The 18,606-nt window shown below is 38.5% G+C and overlaps 4 protein-coding genes across 8 annotated transcripts; all 4 read right to left on the minus strand.

The window, feature by feature from the left end:
* Window positions 1–344: 344 nt before the first annotated feature.
* Window positions 345–4,093, minus strand: LOC118235303 (olfactory receptor 8U1-like). 2 transcript variants are annotated; one of them, XM_035432505.1, is made up of 3 exons: window positions 4,015–4,093; window positions 3,829–3,940; window positions 345–2,589 (listed from the first exon to the last, which is right to left on the minus strand). In XM_035432505.1, exons 2-3 carry the CDS (start codon window positions 3,919–3,921, stop codon window positions 1,543–1,545), a joined length of 1,140 nt encoding a protein of 379 aa, XP_035288396.1. In that variant the 5' UTR covers window positions 3,922–3,940; window positions 4,015–4,093; the 3' UTR covers window positions 345–1,542. The 2 variants fall into 2 exon arrangements, with proteins under 2 accessions (XP_035288396.1, XP_035288397.1); XM_035432506.1 differs by lacking the exon at window positions 3,829–3,940.
* A 596-nt stretch (window positions 4,094–4,689) lies between these two features.
* Window positions 4,690–7,967, minus strand: LOC118235315 (olfactory receptor 5B2-like). Its single transcript, XM_035432529.1, has 2 exons — window positions 7,941–7,967; window positions 4,690–6,863 (listed from the first exon to the last, which is right to left on the minus strand). Exon 2 carries the CDS (start codon window positions 6,810–6,812, stop codon window positions 5,817–5,819), a length of 996 nt encoding a protein of 331 aa, XP_035288420.1. The 5' UTR covers window positions 6,813–6,863; window positions 7,941–7,967; the 3' UTR covers window positions 4,690–5,816.
* Window positions 7,968–9,541: 1,574 nt separating this feature from the next.
* Window positions 9,542–12,357, minus strand: LOC118235301 (olfactory receptor 52I2-like). Of its 3 annotated transcripts, XM_035432497.1 has the most exons (3): window positions 12,324–12,357; window positions 11,369–11,492; window positions 9,542–10,930 (listed from the first exon to the last, which is right to left on the minus strand). In XM_035432497.1, exons 1-3 carry the CDS (start codon window positions 12,337–12,339, stop codon window positions 9,907–9,909), a joined length of 1,164 nt encoding a protein of 387 aa, XP_035288388.1. In that variant the 5' UTR covers window positions 12,340–12,357; the 3' UTR covers window positions 9,542–9,906. The 3 variants fall into 3 exon arrangements, with proteins under 3 accessions (XP_035288388.1, XP_035288389.1, XP_035288390.1); XM_035432498.1 differs by lacking the exon at window positions 11,369–11,492 and having other exon boundaries at window positions 12,324–12,350; XM_035432499.1 differs by lacking the exon at window positions 12,324–12,357 and having other exon boundaries at window positions 11,406–11,431.
* A 1,132-nt stretch (window positions 12,358–13,489) lies between these two features.
* LOC118235344 (olfactory receptor 1496-like) lies at window positions 13,490–17,093 on the minus strand. Of its 2 annotated transcripts, none has more exons than XM_035432568.1 (2): window positions 16,915–17,093; window positions 13,490–15,537 (listed from the first exon to the last, which is right to left on the minus strand). In XM_035432568.1, the coding sequence occupies exon 2, from the start codon at window positions 15,484–15,486 to the stop codon at window positions 14,515–14,517; it is 972 nt and encodes a 323-aa protein (XP_035288459.1). In that variant the 5' UTR covers window positions 15,487–15,537; window positions 16,915–17,093; the 3' UTR covers window positions 13,490–14,514. The 2 variants fall into 2 exon arrangements, with proteins under 2 accessions (XP_035288459.1, XP_035288460.1); XM_035432569.1 differs by lacking the exon at window positions 16,915–17,093 and adding an exon at window positions 16,338–16,443.
* Between the last annotated feature and the right edge of the window lie 1,513 nt (window positions 17,094–18,606).

Consider the following 18,606-nt stretch of genomic DNA (forward strand, 5'->3'; position numbering starts at 1 on the left):
AAAGAAGAAGCAAAACATTTTTAAAAAGTCTATTAAAGAATTTTACAAGCACGTCTTCGACAACCTTAATTGAGCAGCATATTGGCTGGAACGAAGGCCAGCATAAACAGGGGGTCGCCGGGACTAAGTTTCAGGATCACTGCCCCGAAAGCGTTGTGTTAAATACTGGATGAAGTAGAGTAGTTTCAGTAATAATATTAATATCAATAAAAGTCATATGACAAATTATCACAAAATAACAGAAATTATTAAATGTAAATATTTAGAAAATTTCAATAAAGAACATGAAAACAATCAAAATTTTTTATAATTTTAATCATTTTTATTATTAATTTTAAGGTCATTAATTTTTTTTATCATTTAAATATTTTTTCATATTACATTTCAGTACTCTCCCAAAATCTCACTGACCCTTCCAAGAGGGGTTACAGAAATTGGCACTGAGAAAAGGAAGCATGAGAAAGAGAGAAAGAGGGAGGGTTAGGGCAATTGAAGGACTTTTTTCAAATCGACACACAAAATAAATATAAAGCCAAATAACTGACTTCCGTTTTTCTCAGGGTTCAGAGGAAATGAAGTTCAGACAGTGGCACCTAAAGTTCACAGAATCCTCAGTTTTATGTAGATTCCTGTTAAGACAGTTACAGCAGGTTACATGGTGTTGCTATTGCTGAAGTTGTGAACCGTCTTCTACTTATGAGGAAACGGGGAGATGTACAAGGATGTCCCGTAGAGCTTGCCGTATGGATATGCATGATGAAGTTCTGTAGTGGTCTACTCTAGGGACCCCAAGTGGGCAGCTTTCGGTTCTCATCCCCAGCACCGGCTGTAATGGCGCCCCCTGTTGATATCTATGATTTTTGCTCAAAAAGAAAGTTTGTCCATTGGGCTCCATTCATTTTTTACAGCAAAAGTAAAGTACTTGCACTCAAATATTAATGTATAATATATATATTCGGAAGCAAAATAACTTATCGGTTTTCCGAGGTAAAATATTTTTATTATAATTTTTTTATTTTTTTAATTTACTTTAGCCTATGTATGCACTCGACTACCCTTACCTGAATTAGGCATGTGACCATGGACACAACTGACCATGTCTGTTGAGCAAAAAAATTGTACTTCCTGGTTCTGATGTGCTCCCTATTAGTTTTTAATGGCGTCGCTGTCTCTACATATTGTATAATCTAAGGGTCTGATAGTAGAGAGAGAGTAAATAAACGATTAGCCTACAGTATGTAAGAAATTACAGTTGCTGCCGGTATGTAAGGAATTTTGAGGGTTTGAGGTCTAACAACATTATGCACCCTTAGTGACTTCAATGGAGTTTGTAATTTGAGATTTTCCCTAATCTGTACATATGGACAGATTAAGCAGGCCACCATAAACTTCTTTCAGTATATAAAATACCTCTCATTGGTCACAATTTCCACAAAAATACAATTCAACTACATAGCATTTGACTTAACATAGACATGTACAAATGACGCCAAACAGCAAAGCTTATGATTAAATGCATGTTATTATTTTTAAAATGTAAATTTACCCCAACCTTTGGGTCTCTGTCTGCCCTTCCCACGTTACTTCCTTGACTTTATGGAGTATAGACAGTAATCTGTTCCTGATTTCTTTGGTAGACAGGGAATACACAATGGGGTTCAGACAGGGCGGGACGCACGAGGCGAAAGACACGCTCATCAATCTGACAGTTGGATCGACGCGGAATGCAAACAATTCTACGACGTACAGCGTCATGATAGGCCCGTAGAAAATCGCAACAAGGACAAGATGTTCTGTACAGGTTGCAAGTGCCTTGTACCTGCTTTCCACATTTTTCATTCTAAACACGGCTGCCAATATACACATGTATGTTATGAGGATGAAAGTAAGGGCACCAAACCCAATCATGAAACTCAGAGAAGCGGCGATGGTCCACTGTAGTGTTGTATCATTGCACGCTAGTACGAACACAGTTACGTATTCACAGTAAAAGCTGTACACGGTGAGTGAATCACAAAAAGACAGTTTTGTCAATGACAAGACCTCGAACACCATGACGCTTGCAGTATACGACCAAACCATCGCTAAAATACTGATCATAATTTTGGGAGTGTTGAGGGAATTATGCCTTAGTGGGAAACATATCGCAATTAATCTGTCATAGGCAAGTGCAATGAGGGAAAATGACTCTAGTATTGCAGAGACGGAATGAAAAAACATCTGTGTCAAACATGCATTGAAGGACATGAAAGTATCTTTAGTCACAAACGTGTTGATCGCACTAGGAATAAAGGATGTATTGAGAATCAAGTCGACAACCCCTAAATTGGCCACCGCAATGTACTTTGGAGTGTGTAGGCAACGATCTATCCATATAACCGAAATGAGAAAAGAGTTGCACAACACCGTTACAATATAAACGAAGCCGAGAAAAATTAAATACAAATCGGCAAACTTTAAATCCCTAAATCCGATAACGTAAAATCCCACTGGTCTAATGATGGAGTCGTTCGTGATAGAAGTGGTCAGCATTCCCATTGCACGTGTGCGGCGTTCAGTGCCTCCGCGTGACTGCTTTTCCTTTGGGCCCTGAGAGAGAAACAGATGAAGGGAAGTCAATGTAAACGCAGCCACGTGACAATTCAGACTAATGTTCCATATCGGATGGATAGTTTAATTTGCACTTGGACTATAGTAGTTCTATCTCTTCAGAGCCTGGGAAGCCTAATACACGTTGTGACTTTTCTTTCTCGTTCAATTGACTGTCTAAATGCATATTTGGTTTAAAATTCAAATTAGGCTGTTTGTTTACTTACAGCTGCTCATTACTGTTAAACTGTTCAGTTAAATTTAAACAATGCATACAGAGACACCCGTCCTGGAGAAATGTGTCTGTTAATTGAAACTAACCAAGCAATTAGATTTTTTGTACTCCAAGCATCACAGATTTTTTTTGAGCAGGACGCAAGTAAATTTCCTCTTGGCTAATATCAGAATTTACGGTTCATAATAAAACAAAATATATGCTGTAATACGTTTGGCTCATAAGAAAAGGCGCGACACTCTTATTATTATTCCCGTGTCCATTCTAAAACATGGTCAGTGGTCTTCGTGTTGGACCCCACTGGTTATTCTGCTTATTGCTATCTAGTTCTAAAAATTGAATTATATATATTTAATATCCTAACGTTTAGAAGAAGGTCAGAAGTAGGCTTACTGACAAATAACCATAGAACTTTAAGTATACATGTTTTTAAAATGCAGTTCAACGGCACATACAACATTCATATTTTTTTCTTTAAACAAACACGTGTAGTTTTGATAAAGAACGAGCCAATATAAAAAGGTGAACAGACGATGGAGAAGATGTCGCGCGTACGTCATTGGGTAGACTCTCTTCCTCTTCGATATCGCTCTTGAATTGTTTCCAAAATGACAGTCACCCACAGTTTTCAGTAGGTTGTATCCAGGCGTAATGCGATTTACATATGACCAAGAAATGAAACGAAATTTAAGAGCACAGTGCGTAATATGTTGCTCCCTTTTTGTGTTTATCTACAGCGCTGTCCACGTCCTTTCTTTTTCACCACCAACCAAAAACGAAAAAAAGTTTGCTTTGTAATATCTGTACGTTTTCTAGAAAGCTTCCACTTTAGGTGAACAGCAAGCAAACCGATCGCCACTGAAACTGTCAAAACCGGACCATGGACCACACAATGTTACAATCACTTTTGTAAACATTTAACTTAAATCGCGCGTATATTTAGACGTAAGGCTACCCGATGTTGACCACCTTGGATGTGAGCATGTTTTAAGCTTTTCTCTTACATTTTTATTGCAAATGTGCTGCTTCAATATTGCGCTTGGTGTACGAGTTGTGGCCATTTCAAGTACGTGTCGAAGGTATGCTCGAGTAAACATTCACAATCAGCCCTGGTGTCTGAAAGAATAGCCACAAAACATGTCGATTAAAAGCGCAGAGTAGAATTAGCACTGCAGGACACATGTACTCACCAGTTCTCCTCAGCATCGGTGACTGTCGATGATCCTTAGTCTAATCAGCTTCTGTACTGAAGCTGAAGACTATATCTCCTGTCCTGGTGTGTGTGTGTGTGTGTGTGTGTGTGTTTAATGCGCGTACCTGGGAATTCTTCTGGGACATGAAGTAAAATGAGGCGGAGCATAGCTATAGACCATGAATCATTGTCTGTTCTATTCAAATTAAAGACTAGGGTGAATTAGCAGGCTTCTAATTGGTCACAAAATGGCCATGGTCACTCAGCCATGGGAATTCAAAGAAGAAGCAAAACATTTTTTAAAAGTCTATTAAAGAATTTTACAAGCACGTCTTCGACAACCTTAATTGAGCAGCATATTGGCTGGAACGAAGGCCGGCATAAACAGGGGGTCGCCCGGACTAAGTTTCAGGATCACTGCCCCGAAAGCGTTGTGTTAAATACTGGATGAAGTAGAGTAGTTTCAGTAATAATATTAATATCAATAAAAGTCATATGACAAATTATCACAAAATAACAGAAATTATTAAATGTAAATATTTAGAAAATTTTAATAAAGAACATGATAAAAACTGGACAGTTTTATCATTTTAATCATTTTTATTAATTTTAAGGTCATTAATTTTTTTTTAATCATTTAAATATTTTTTCATATTACATTTCAGTACTCTCCCAAAATCTCACTGACCCTTCCAAGAGGGGTTACAGAAATTGGCACTGAGGAAAGGGAGCATGAGAGAGAGAGAAATAGGGAGGGTTAGGGCAATTGAAGGACTTTTTTCAAATCGACACACAAAAAATAAATATAAAGCCAAATAACTGACTTCCGTTTTTCTCAGGGTTCAGAGGAAATGAAGTTCAGACAGTGGCACCTAAAGTTCACAGAATCATCAGTTTTATGTAGATTCCTGTTAAGACAGTTACAGCAGGTTACATGGTGTTGGCTATTGCTGAAGTTGTGAGCCGTCTTCTACTTATGAGGAAACGGGGAGATGTACAAGGATGTCCCGTAGAGCTTGCCGTACGGATATGCATGATGAAGTTCTGTAGTGGTCTACTCTAGGGACCCCAAGTGGGCAGCTTTCGGTTCTCAACCCCAGCACCGGCTGTAATGGCGCCCCCTGTTGATATCTATGATTTTTGCTCAAAAAGAAAGTTTGTCCATTGGGCTCCATTCATTTTTTACAGCAAAAGTAAAGTACTTGCACTCAAATATTAATGTAACTCCGTGTATTATATTCGGAAGCAAAATAACTTATCAGTTTTCCGAGGTAAAATATTTTTATTATGAATTTTTTCTTTTTTATTTACTTTATCCTACTCTTACCTGAATTAGGCATGTGACCATGGACACAACTGACCATGTCTATTGAGCGAAAAAATTGTACTTCCTGGTTCTGATGTGCTCCCTATTAGTTTTTAGTGGCATCGCTGTCTCTACATATTGTATAATCTAAGGGTCTGCTAGTAGAGAGAGAGTAAATAAACGATTAGCCTACAGTATGTAAGAAATTTCAGTTGCTGCCGGTATGTAAAGAAATTTTGAGGGTTTGAGGTCTAACAACATTATGCACCCTTAGTGACCTCAATGGAGCTTGATTTTCCCTAATCTGTACATATGGACAGATTAAGCAGGCCACCATAAGTTTCTTTCAGTATATAAAATACCTCTCATTGGTTACAATTGCCACAAAAATACAATTCAACTACATAACATTTGACTTAACATAGACATGTACAAATGACGCCAAACAGCAAAGCTTATGATTAAATGCATGTTATTATTTTAAAAATGTAAATTTACCTCAACCTTTGGGTCTCTGTCTGCCCTTCCCACGTTACTTCCTTGACTTTATGGAGTATAGCCAGTAATCTGTTCCTGATTTCTTTGGTAGACAGGGAATACACAATGGGGTTCAGACAGGGCGGGACGCACGAGGCGAAAGACACGCTCATCAATCTGACAGTTGGATCGACGCGGAATAGAAACAATTCTACGACGTACAGCGTCATGATAGGCCCGTAGTAAATCGCCACGAGGACAAGATGTTCTGTACAGGTGGCAAGTGCCTTGTACCTGCTTTCCACATTTTTCATTCTAAACACGGCTGCCAGAATACACGTGTATGACATGAGGATGAAACTAAGGGCACCAAAGCCAATCATGGAACTCAGAGAAGCGGCGGTGGTCCACTGTAGTGTGCTATCATTGCACGCTAGTGCGAACACGGCTACGTAATCACAGAAAAAGCTGTACACGGTGAGTGAATCACAAAAAGACAGTTTTGTCAATGACAAGACCCCGAACACCATGATGCCTACACTATACGACCAAGCGATCGCTAAAATACTGATCATACTTGTGGGAGTGTTGAGGGAATTATGCCTCAGTGGGAAACATATCGCAATTAATCTGTCATAGGCGAGTGCAATGAGGGATAATGACTCTAGTATTGCAGAGCCAGAATAAAAAAACATCTGTGTCAAACATGCATTGAAGGACATGAAAGTATCTTTAGTCACAAACGTGTTGATCGCACTAGGAATAAAGGATGTACTGAGAATCAAGTCGACAACTCCTAAATTGGCCACCGCAATGTACTTAGGAGTATGTAGGCAACGATCTATCCATATAACCGAAATGAGAAAAGAGTTGCACACAGCCGTTACAATATAAATGAAGCCGAGAAAAATTAAATACAAATCAGCAAACTTTAAATCCCTAAATCCGATAACGTAAAAACCGGCAGGTCTAATGATGGAGTCGTTTGTGATCGAAGTGGCGAGAATTGCCATTGCACGTGCGCGGCGTTCAGGACGTCCGCGTGACTGCTTTTCCTCTGGGCCCTGAGAGAGAAACAGATGAATGGTAATCAACGAAAACGTACAACCACGTTACACTTCATGCTAATGTTCCAATTAGTTTAATTTGGACTGGGTATATAGTCGTCCCATGCCTTCAGACCTTAGGAGGCTAATACACATTGCAGCTTTTTAAATTAGACTCTGTTTACACATTTCAATGAGCCAGGAAGCCTCGTCTAGATTTATGGGCAGCATTATCAGTACATTATGGATACAATATCAATACATTATTTCAAACCATCCCATTTACCTGCGGCTCTACCGTATAAACTTCAAAATTACAATTAGAACTTAATTGCGTATTAGTTTTTTTTTTTGAATAACGTGAAGTTTAGAAAAAGGTAATTGCGGACAAATAATGATAGCCCCGTTTACACTCTTATGGGAAGCACAACGTTCATACAGTATGCAAACAAACAAATTGATATTTTGATGAAGAGCGTACCACTGAAAAAAGAGAGCCAAACAGTGGGGGTCGTGACGCATGCGTATTCGGCTGCGCAGTCTCTTCCTCTACCAATATCGCTCTTTAATTATTTCCTAAATGACTGCGCTTTCAAAAGACACTCAGTTCTTCCAGCAGGCCATATCCAGTCATATTGCACCTAATATGTGACCAAAACAGAACGGAATAGAGCACAACTCGTTAACTGTTCTTTCTGTTACCATCACCCAAATAGAAAGAAATTTGTTTGCGTTGCCATTTATGTCCATTTTCCAAAAAGCTTCCTCTGTAGATTAACAGTAAGGAAACCGTTGGGAACTGAAACCGTATAATATTGCAATCGCATTTGTTAATATGTAACTTAAATCACGCATATATTTTAGGTTTATTTACAGCCGGTATTGACCCCCCATTGTTTTAAGCTTTGCTCTTGCATTTTCAATTGCCAACATTATGTATAGATTATGTTGGTATGTATAGATATTGTATTTGGTGTAGAAGCTGGCAATTCCACCAATGCGCGTGGAAACATGAACAGTCAGCCCTGGCGTCTGAAAAAATTCCGGAAAATGGACCGATTGAAGGAGAATTAGCGCAGCAGGAAAGCTACTCACCAGTTCTCCTAAGCATCGATGGCTGTCGCAAGCTCATATTCTGATCTGTGTCTGTACTCGTGCTGCACAATATATCTCCTGGTGTGTGTGGAATGCGCGTGCTTGGGAATTCTTCTGGGACATCAATTAACATCAGGCATTGTTCCGTTTGTTCGACTCCACTGTGTTATGAACGATATCCGCATTTCTGTTTGTCTAATGTCTACAACAATTAAATTCAAAACGATAATACTGTGGATTGTGGTAGAGGCATAGCTTGAAAACAATGAATTGTAGTCTGTTCTATTGATTGCGGTGGGCCAAGAAAAAAACAAAGTGAAAAAAGTCACGAGGTCGCACACTGTCGTTTTCACTGTGAAGAGAGGTAAATCATAAGGCAGAGTTACGTTTTCATTGCGATATCATTCACAGGTGTCCAGTGTCAAAAGTTAAGTGCGAGGTCTGACACTCTACAGAATTACTCTGCAGTGTTAAAACACGTCGAAAGCATCGTAAGTCTGAAGACTTTTAACCTGTTTTTCATGGCTTTTTCCATCTTGCCCCGAGACTGCAGTTGAAAACTAGCTGGTTGGCTAATGCTGGCACATTTACAGTTAAACTGTCAAATTATATTTTAACAACTGACAAAAATAAGTGACGTTATCAAATATTTAGCTTCCATGCTAAATCTGTTTAATATATAATAATCTACTAACCATGTGTCTTATAATTAGATCCGAGATCTTTTTCAAACATGAAAAAAATATGTAAACATTTTTAAGCCAATTATTTAAATATTTGTTTCAGTAAGTATTTTTAAAAAATATTTTGCAAAGAAAATAATTTGGGGATTGTCAGGATAACCTTAAAGGTGCAAGAAGACCAGGGTTTTGTCTCAGAGGAACTTAAATGAGTTAAAATCAATATTTGGAAAACAGGAAGTTCCAGGGATATGAATGAATTTAATGCGTGGCGTTTTCGGGTTTTTTTATTTTTTTATTTTTTATTTTTTTTGCTTCTTTGCCTAAGCCATATAGTCAGCTGGCCCGACCATCCACAGGGCGAAAGTGAAGTAGAGAAAGCAGTGAAAACCATCAAGGGCCTCCTTACAATAAACAAAGGCCCCTAGGTCTGGGCCAACAACAGACACTAAAATCATGTACCTCCCACACACACGCGCACAGACACACACACACACACACAAACACACTTCCCAACAATGTAAACTATCCATTTCAAGGTCATGTAGGAATATTCTCAGAAAAAAATTAAAATAATTGATAGGACATCTTATTGAATATTTGCCTTCTGGAGCTGGATTTTTTAAAAAGTAAGGTCAGTTGAATGTTTTTTTTAATTTTTTTTTTTTAAACAAGCACACACGGTGTCATTGATGTGAAGTTTCATTCAGCTACCTGAGTGGTAATAGCCTGCTAACGTGAATGTGTGAGAGAGTTAGTAATACAAACAAGGATCCATGAGGTGCTTCACATCTAAAAATATAATGACCTTTATTTACCCAGTCAGGCCAGTTGAGAACAAGGTTTTGCTGACAATGGCGGCATGGTTATCTTACAGTTTTACAAAAGCTGGCCACAAAACACGAAAAGGGGGGGGGGGGGGGGGGGGGGTTGACACAAGGGGGTCAGGGGGGACATGTCTCTTCCTAATATTGGAAACAGGTAAAATGTTTTTAAAAAGTGCAAAGTGTCTTGTGACCAAAACATTTTTCTTTAATTTTTTTTTCTTGAGAGTGAAATTTTGGCAGGGAGGAAAGGGAATTCAAAGAGTCTTTCTTTTTTGGAATGTTCTCATTTGCCTGCACCTAACTGAAAAATAATGTCCTGCTGAGAACAAAAAAATATTTCTGGTATCCTTCCACCTCTGTCATATTGTCAGATAATGTAAATAAATATGTTTTATAGATTTTAAATGTAAAATACAATTTAAAAAAAATGTTAATTTACTGCAACCTCTTGCTGCTCACCTACCCTGCCCACACTGCTACCTTGACTTTCTGGAGTATAGCCAATATTCTGTTCCTGATTTCTTTGGTTGCCAGGGAATACACAATGGGGTTCAGACAGGTCGGGATGCACGAGGCTAACGACAAGTTCACCATTTTGATGCTTGGATCGACGAGGAATATGAAAAGTTCAATGAAGTACAGCGTTATGATCGGCACATAGAAAACAGCAACAAGGACGAGATGTTCTGTGCAAGTTGCGAGTGCCTTGTACTTGCTCTCCACACTTTTCATTCTAAACACGGCTGCCAAAATAAACACGTATGATAGGAGGATGAAACTAAGGGCGCCAAACCCAATCACAAAACTCAGAGAAACGGCGGTGGTCCACTGTAGTGTCTTGTCATTGCACGCTAGTGTGAACACGGCTCGGTAATCACAGAAAAAGTTGTACACAGTGAGTGATTCACAAAAAGACAGTTTTGTCAATGTCCAGACCACGAACACAATGGCGCTTACACTAAACGACCAACCAACAGCTAAAATACTGATCATGCTTGTGGGAGTGTTAAGGGAATTATGCCTCAGTGGGAAACATATCGCAATTAATCTGTCATAGGCAAGTGCACCGAGGCAAAATGACTCGAGTACTGAAGTACCGTAAAAAAAGAACATCTGTGTCAAACATGCATTGAAGGTCATGAAGGTATCTTTCGTCACAAACGTGTTGATCGCACTAGGAATAAAGGATGTACTGAGAATCAAGTCGACAACCCCTAAATTGGCCACCGCAATGTACTTTGGAGTGTATAGGCTACGATCTATCCATATAACCGAAATGAGAAAGGTGTTGCACAAAACCGTTACAATATAAATGAAGCCGAGAAAAATTAAATACAAATCAGCAAACTTTAAATCCCTAAATCCGATAATGTAAAATCCAGCTGGTCTAATGATGGAGTCGTTTGTGATCGAAGTGGCGAGAATTCCCATTGCGCATGTGCGGCATTCAGGACCTCCACGTGACTGCTTTTTCCTCTGGGCCCTGTGAGAAAAACAGATTAATGGCCATCAATGAAAACATAAAACCACGAGGCTAATGTTCCATACCAGTTGATCAGTGTAATTTGGACTAGGCCTATAGTAGTTATATATCTTAAGAGTCTGGGACGCGAATAGATATTGCAACTTTTATGTGTCGTTCTAATGAACGTTTAAACGCATGTTTTATTTAAAATTCAAATTCGGCTGTTTGTTTAATGTGACTGTTAAGCTGTATAAAAGGCTCCCTCTTTATCTCTAATTTTAGTCTATAATAAGAGACATCAATGACTAAAGCACACAGAATACAGGAGAATATTAGCAATAAAAATAACAGTATTTATCATACAATGACAATATTAAAACACGATTAGGTGGCAGTGCCAGTGATTAATGCAAACAGGCACTCTAAGTAGTGGGCGTGGTAGCACTGTTGCCTCACAGCAAGAGGGTTGTTGGTTCGAATCCTAGCTGAGGACCTTTCTGTGTCGAGTTTGCATGTTCTTCCCGTGTCCGCGTGTGTTTCCTCCGGGTACTCGGGTTTCCTCCCTCAGTCCTTCCACATTCTAAAGGTTAGGTTAATTGGAGAAAAATTGCTCTATCTTACAGGGAAAAGGTCAAAAAGTACTTCTGTGTAAAATATTTACCCAGTCTAACGACAAATCCAAAACTCAGGCCTACGATAAATAAATAAATAAAAAAACACAAATAGTTTTAAAGAAGAACGACCCATTTAAAAAGAGAACCAAATGGTGTAGCTGATGTCATGCCATGCGTGCGCAATTGGGCACGCGGTCTCGTCCTTTATCGATAACGCTCTTGAATTGTTTACAAAATGACAACGCCTTTAATCGACACAAGGTTCTTTCGGCAGGCTATATCCGGGCATAATGCAATTAATAAGTGACCAAAACAGACAGAAAAAGCACACGATGCGTATTGTGTCGATTGATTTTTTCCTGTTTTACCACCGCCTTTCTTTTTCACCACCCCCAAAAATAACCAAATGTTAGCTTTACCATATCTGTCCGTTTTCCAGAATCTTCCTCTTTAGGTAAACGGCAAGCAAACAGAGCCTAAAACCGGACCACGGACCCTCACAACATTACAGTAACTTTTTCGAACGTATGACTTAAATCACGCGTACATTTAGACTTAAATTCAGCCGGTGTTTAACCACATGGAATGTGAACACGTTTTACGCGTTGCTCTTACGTTTTATATTACCAATATACTGTTTGAAAATTGTATTTGGTGTACAAGTTGCGTTTTTTTTTTTACACAGGTGTCAAACGTATGGAACCAAAGTGGAAACGTTCACAGTCAGCCTTGGCGCCTGAAAGAATTGCGATTAAAGGCACGGAGTAGAATTAGTGTAGCTAGGAAACGGTACTCACCAGTTCTCCTCAGCATCTGTGACTGTCGAAACCCCCAAGTCTAATGTGCTTCTGTACTCGTGCTGCAGAATATATCTCGTCGGGTGTGTGTGCAATGTGCGCGTGTGGAAATTCTTCTGGGACACCGATTGAAGTCAGGCGTTGTGTGTTTTTTTTTTTTTTTTTCTTTCCCCCCCCCCCCCCCAAGTCACCTGCAGATTTAAACCCCCCTTCACGTGAACGCGGACGTCAAGCTACGTACTGTGCTATGCGCGATCACCGCCTTTCTTTTGGCTTAATATCTCCAATTACAAGCATAACCTTGAAAATAAATAAATAATAGGGTTTACAAAATGCTTATTTTTAAAATATTGTAAAATAATCTCTGATCTAGATTTAAGACAAATGATTAGTAGATTGTTATAGATTCATTAAGAAACACAGATATAGAAATAGTTATCCTTTCATCTATGCAAGGGATAAATATAACTTAAATTCATCACAGATTTTTCTGATTTTATTTATAAATCAAATGGAGAACCTACTGATTTTTATAATTTAGTTAAATATTCAATGTGGTCATAAATAAATGGAGAATGACTTCCTAAATATATAACGTATATGTAATTCAGGGGCGCATATTTGAATAATTATAGATAAGATGTATATTTCATTCATGTCTTATATCTGTTCTACTAAAAAAAAATACTTAATGACCAATTTTTCATTTGAGTCTCATCCGTATCAATGAAACATATTTACTTTGCTGTGCATATTTAACATACACTACCGGTCAAAATCTTTAGAACACCTCCATTTTTTTTCAATTTTTATTGAAATCCACGCAGTTGTCTCAATGTACTCTGAAATTAAAGCATAGAACAAATAAACAATTGGATATGAAAAGAAATCATGGAATTATTCTGTTTAACACAATTTATGCTAATTTTTTTACTCTTCAAAGTAGCCACCTTTTGCAGATATAACAGCTGAACACACTCGTGGCATTCGTTCTGCAATGGAGATCAAATATTGTTTGGAAAGATATTAGATATATGGTCTACATACACGTGAAAAAAGTAATACAAATTAGGAATATAAGAAAAATGTTCACAATCAAGCAAAAAATCATCAGTTACTCAAGCATTATGAACAACAGGCAATCAATAAGGATATTTATTCGTGTATCCATACGTAACAAAATACATGAGTACATCAGTAATTCATTACTTGTTCATTATTCCTGAATATTCAGGGACATTCCATGTCATGTCACACTTTAAAAAAAAGTGGATATGGACCCCAACCTGCGCTACGTTTCCTGTCATTAGAAACTGATATAATTAGAAACATTATTTTGAAACATTATTCCTGAAACATAATTTTGTAGCTGTATGATTTGATCTGTGAGAAATCCAGTGAATTTAGGCACCCAATATAAGGATAATGAAAAAAAAAAACATGCAAGAATTGCATAGCACACATTCAAGTTTCATATTTATAGCACACTTATGCTATATAAAATTTATCTTATGATAATATTAGGATACTGTAGACCGAGTAGAAAAATCATATACTGTATGGCCTTGTTCAGAATAATACATTAATCTACTGTAAAAAAATAAAATAAATAATAATAAAAAGTAAAAGAGAACTAATTGAGATGGGTTCTAAATCCATTTGCTGTAATGTATAGTTTCATTGTAATGCATATACAGTACTAAATACAATGGTCATCTATGCTCAGTTATCACCTATAAAATTCATGTTTGTTTTTCACAAAGAAATGGTTATAATCATAAAAGAAAACACGTGTCAAATGCAGCATAACTTCCTGTGAACAAAATATAGAAAACACATATTATTACTATAACTATATAAGGAAGGTATGAAAACTTACTATGTTGACAATAAAAGACCTCTACTGTATTTTTCATATGGATTGGCTGGTTTAAATACATTTGGGGGTTTGTGGTCAAAAACAACCTTTAGTAACTCCAAAACAGTTTGTCCAGAGAGAGGTTTCCAACAGCTGCACATATAAACAGATTAGGCAGACCACCAGAAACTGTCAAACATCTGCAATAACCTTCATTGCATATTAAACCGTCTGGGCTAAAAGCAGATGCAAAAACTATAACTTAAATATCCCAGAAGGTGAATCAACCCGCGTTATTTATTTGAAAACATAAATTTCGTGCAATCTTTGGGTTTACGCCTGCCCTGTCCATGCTGCTACCTTGGCTTTCTGGAGCATAGCCAGTATTCTGTTCTTGATTTCTTTGGTGGAAAGGGAATACACAATGGGGTTCAGACAGGGCGGGATGCACGAGGCCAACGACATGATCACCACAGTGACGTCCATATCTAGTTTGAAAAGTTCAATGATGAACACCGTCATGATCGGCACATAGAAAATCGCCACTAGAACGAGATGTTCTGTGCAGGTTGCAAGTGCCTTGTACCTGCTTTCCACGCTTTTCATTCTGAACACGGCTGTCAAAATACAAGCGTAAGACATAATTATTAAACCAAGAGACCCAAACAGAACCATTAAACTCAGAGAAGAGGCGGTGGCCCACTGCAATCTGTTATCATTGCACGACAGTCTGAACACGGGCGCGTAGTCACAAAAGTAGCTGTAAATAATGACCGAATTACAGAAAGATAGCCTGGTTAGGATCATGACCGAAAACAGAACAACACTTACACAAAATGACCAAACAATCACTAAAATACTGATCATGACGGTGATTGTGTTGATAGAGCTTTGTCTCAGTGGGAAACAAATCGCAATTAACCTGTCATAGGCAAGTACACTGAGGGAAAACGACTCTAATGAGAAAAAGCAGTAATAAAAAAACGTCTGTGTCAAGCATGCGTTGTAGGAAGTAAAGTTATCTTTCGCGAGAAACACCTTGATCATACTAGGAACAAGGGTTGTACTGAACAGCAAGTCGATGATCGCCAAATTACCCACAGCAATATATTTTGGAGTGTGTAGGCGATTGTCTATCCATATTATTGAAAGGATAAATGCGTTGGACAAAACCGTTACAATATAAACGACGGCGAGGAAAATTAAATATAAATCAGTAAACCTAAAATAGTTAAATCCGATAATATAAAATCCTGCTGGTCTGATGGTAGAGTCGTTTGTAATTGAAGTGGCAAGAATTCCCATTGCGCGTGTGCGCCGTTCAGGACCTCCGCGTGACTGCTTTCCTCCTGGACCCTGAGAGAGAAATAGATGAATGTACACAATGAAAACGAAATCGCTTTTGAATTGTTTCCAGAATAACCGCCTCTTCAACAGACACATTATTTCATTACCTAGACTATATCCAGGGGTAATGAATTTTATGTGTGACCAAGAACACAAAGAAAAGCCGGTGCGTAAGCCAGTGTTTCCCAACCTTTTTTATACGACGGCACACTTTTTTTTTTAATCATGAAAAAGAATCCAAGGCAAGTAAATATATAATTATAATTATTATAATTGTAAAAGAGTTGCACACTTTCAACTGTGGTGGAAATGATAGTCAATAAAAACGCCCTATAATGCGCGTGTGAGGTTTTTCCTGCCCATACCAATGTTTATCAAGGAAGCACATTCCCTATGGTAACGTGAGACCACCCACATCCAGATTATGAAGTACGGGGCTTTATGAAAATAGACTGTGCGCAAACTCTGACGCACAAACACCTCCGTAACTTACCATGAAGCGAGCTGTGGTAACGTCTAAATTTATGAGGATAAGCTACTTTTGTTTGTTACTTAACACCAACTTTAGCTTTTACAAAGCAAATAGCCTACTACACATACCAGCCTGGCCGGTGCTTATTATAAATGTCTGCGACCAGTTGGCTGTTTTTTTTCCATTAATGACTTGGAGCATCCAGAAGATTATGCTGTGTCAACGCAGCAAGCAAATGAGCGGAACAAATTTAACATTGGAACTGAACTAACATAAAATTGCAAACATGTTGTTGAGTACAATTTATTTAAAAAATATTAAACACTGTTTTAATTACCAAGATCTCCCAAAAAGGACACTACATGTAGATGGTTTTCGACACCATCTAGTGTCTGTAATCTCCAAATCTCAAGCACTCTCCATGACCTCCCTGGGTACCAACCCTCTCGTTTTCTCTTTAGATCAGTGGTCTCCAACCCTGGTCCTGGAGAGCTACATGGTCTGCTGCTTTGATTTCACAGTTAACTCAACTCACCTGGTGTCTCAGTTGGGTGCTGATTTTAAGGTGAAAACAAAAACCAGCAAACCCTATAGCTCTCCAGGACCAGGATTGGAGACCGCTGCTTTAGATGGTATTCTGTAGACATATAACTGCAAAAAATCAAGTTGTTTGTAGTAGCAAATCAGTCGCGGCGCGATTGTGGCAGCTGTTACATTTATACAGACAGGGACATCGTGTTTTTTTGGTCACCAAGCATTTTTAAAGCATTTTTAATTCCCGTTAACATTGACTAATATTAACTAAACCATACTAACTTTTCAAGGACTGATGGCTGCTTAAGATGATGTATGATTAGATTTATTGTAAATGAAAAGAATGCCTTGTATCCAGAACAGGTTTTTTTTTTGCTTACCTCGTCCAAAAAAAGTTGTTTTTTTTATTTTATTTTTTCAGAAATATTTCCCTCGAAACATTCACAGTCAGCACCGGCGACTGAAAGAATTGCGAAAAAAAAGATGAGCGATTAAATACGCGGGGTAGAATTAGCGCAGCAGGGACATACTTCTTGGCATTTCTCCTCAGCATCGGTGACTGTCGAAACCCGCTCGTCTGATGTGCTTCTCTACTCATGCTGCAGACTATATCTCCTGGTGTGCTCGTGTAGAATGCGTGTACTTGGGAATTCTTCTGGGACGTTAATTAAACCCCGCCGCTGCCCTCGCTCGCTGAATGTACAATTCCATTGCCACGTATAAGAGGCATTGATGAGGTCACCGTTTTTAACCATTGTTTTTACCATGAACCTTGCTGGCTCGTATTCAAGTGATTATGCATTTTAAGGTAAATTCATATTATTCCGAAGCAGGTCATGTATGCTTTTTGTAGTTTATCTAGCCTGTGGTCTATTTATTGCTTACAAGTTTGGCAATCAGCAATACAAAAATATGGTAGTTGTGACATTTCCGTGACAAATAGGCTATTTGAGGGTATATTTGAGGGAAATTCAGGCGCAAAGCGCATCTTCACCCTCATTGGCCATCAAGATGGCGTTGTGTAGATCTGTTCAGTCTCGAGATGGAGCGAGTCCAATTCCCATATGCAGCTTAAAAGGAAACTAATTAGGAAATATAATACCTTTTAATGGTTACAACCATTTGTAACCCATAGAGACAGAAGAAGGTTTAGTGGAGGAGGGGGAGGGTGCCATTCTTAAGCTGCCAAAAATAGTACTCCCCTCCTTTTTAAATATGAAAGATCTGACATTCATTAAACTCACAGTGCTCTAGAATTTTAAATCCCTATCATAAGAAAGGTAAGATTGATTAGCTCATGATATGAATCTTGTTATCATTAAGGGAAAGAGAGGGTCTTTTCCACTTTTCCTCAATTAAGTGGTTAGTTAATGTGGCCACTTTCTTGATGATAGTTTTTTTTTTTTTCATCCTCATAGGAGCATCTTGTCGTTAGATAGTTTGCTCGCTAATTGTTACCCAATTTGAAGGACTGCATAAGTGCAAATGGTTTCGAACCTTTGACCAATCGAGAAGCTTTCCCTGCTTCCGACATGCAGTCTAATTCTCTGTTCAAATTAACAAAGCAAAGTCCTGCATGCTGAAGGCTCATGTGGCCTATTGTAATACATGACCCTCCATGCATATGTGGCCTATTGTAATGCATGACCCTCCATGCATATGTGGCCTATTGTAATGCATGACCCTGCATGCATGTGGCCTATTGTAATGCATGACCCTGCATGCATATGTGGCATATTGTAAAGCTTGCTGCATGTACGTCGCCTTGCTGCTCCATATTGCATATCTGGTGGATTGCTGGGGTGATTTCTTATGGCAAGCGAATGCCACTTTATAGGTGATGTGTAGCCTATCTGGTGGATTGCTGGGGTAATCACTTAATCTAACGGCCCAACATTGCTAACAGCAGCATATTCACGGCTAAGCATCCGATAAATCGCACAGCCGGTCAGGATCTTTTGCCTCGGATGGTTTTTGGGGTCTGTCGTGGTCACTCTGTTACCATTTCGGCTGGGTTGTGTGAACAGTGTAGCAGTGTAGCATAGTTGGTAAGGAACTGGGCTTGTAACCAA

This window comes from Anguilla anguilla, chromosome 9 (genome assembly GCF_013347855.1).
Source record: "Anguilla anguilla isolate fAngAng1 chromosome 9, fAngAng1.pri, whole genome shotgun sequence".
Taxonomy (NCBI): domain Eukaryota; kingdom Metazoa; phylum Chordata; class Actinopteri; order Anguilliformes; family Anguillidae; genus Anguilla; species Anguilla anguilla.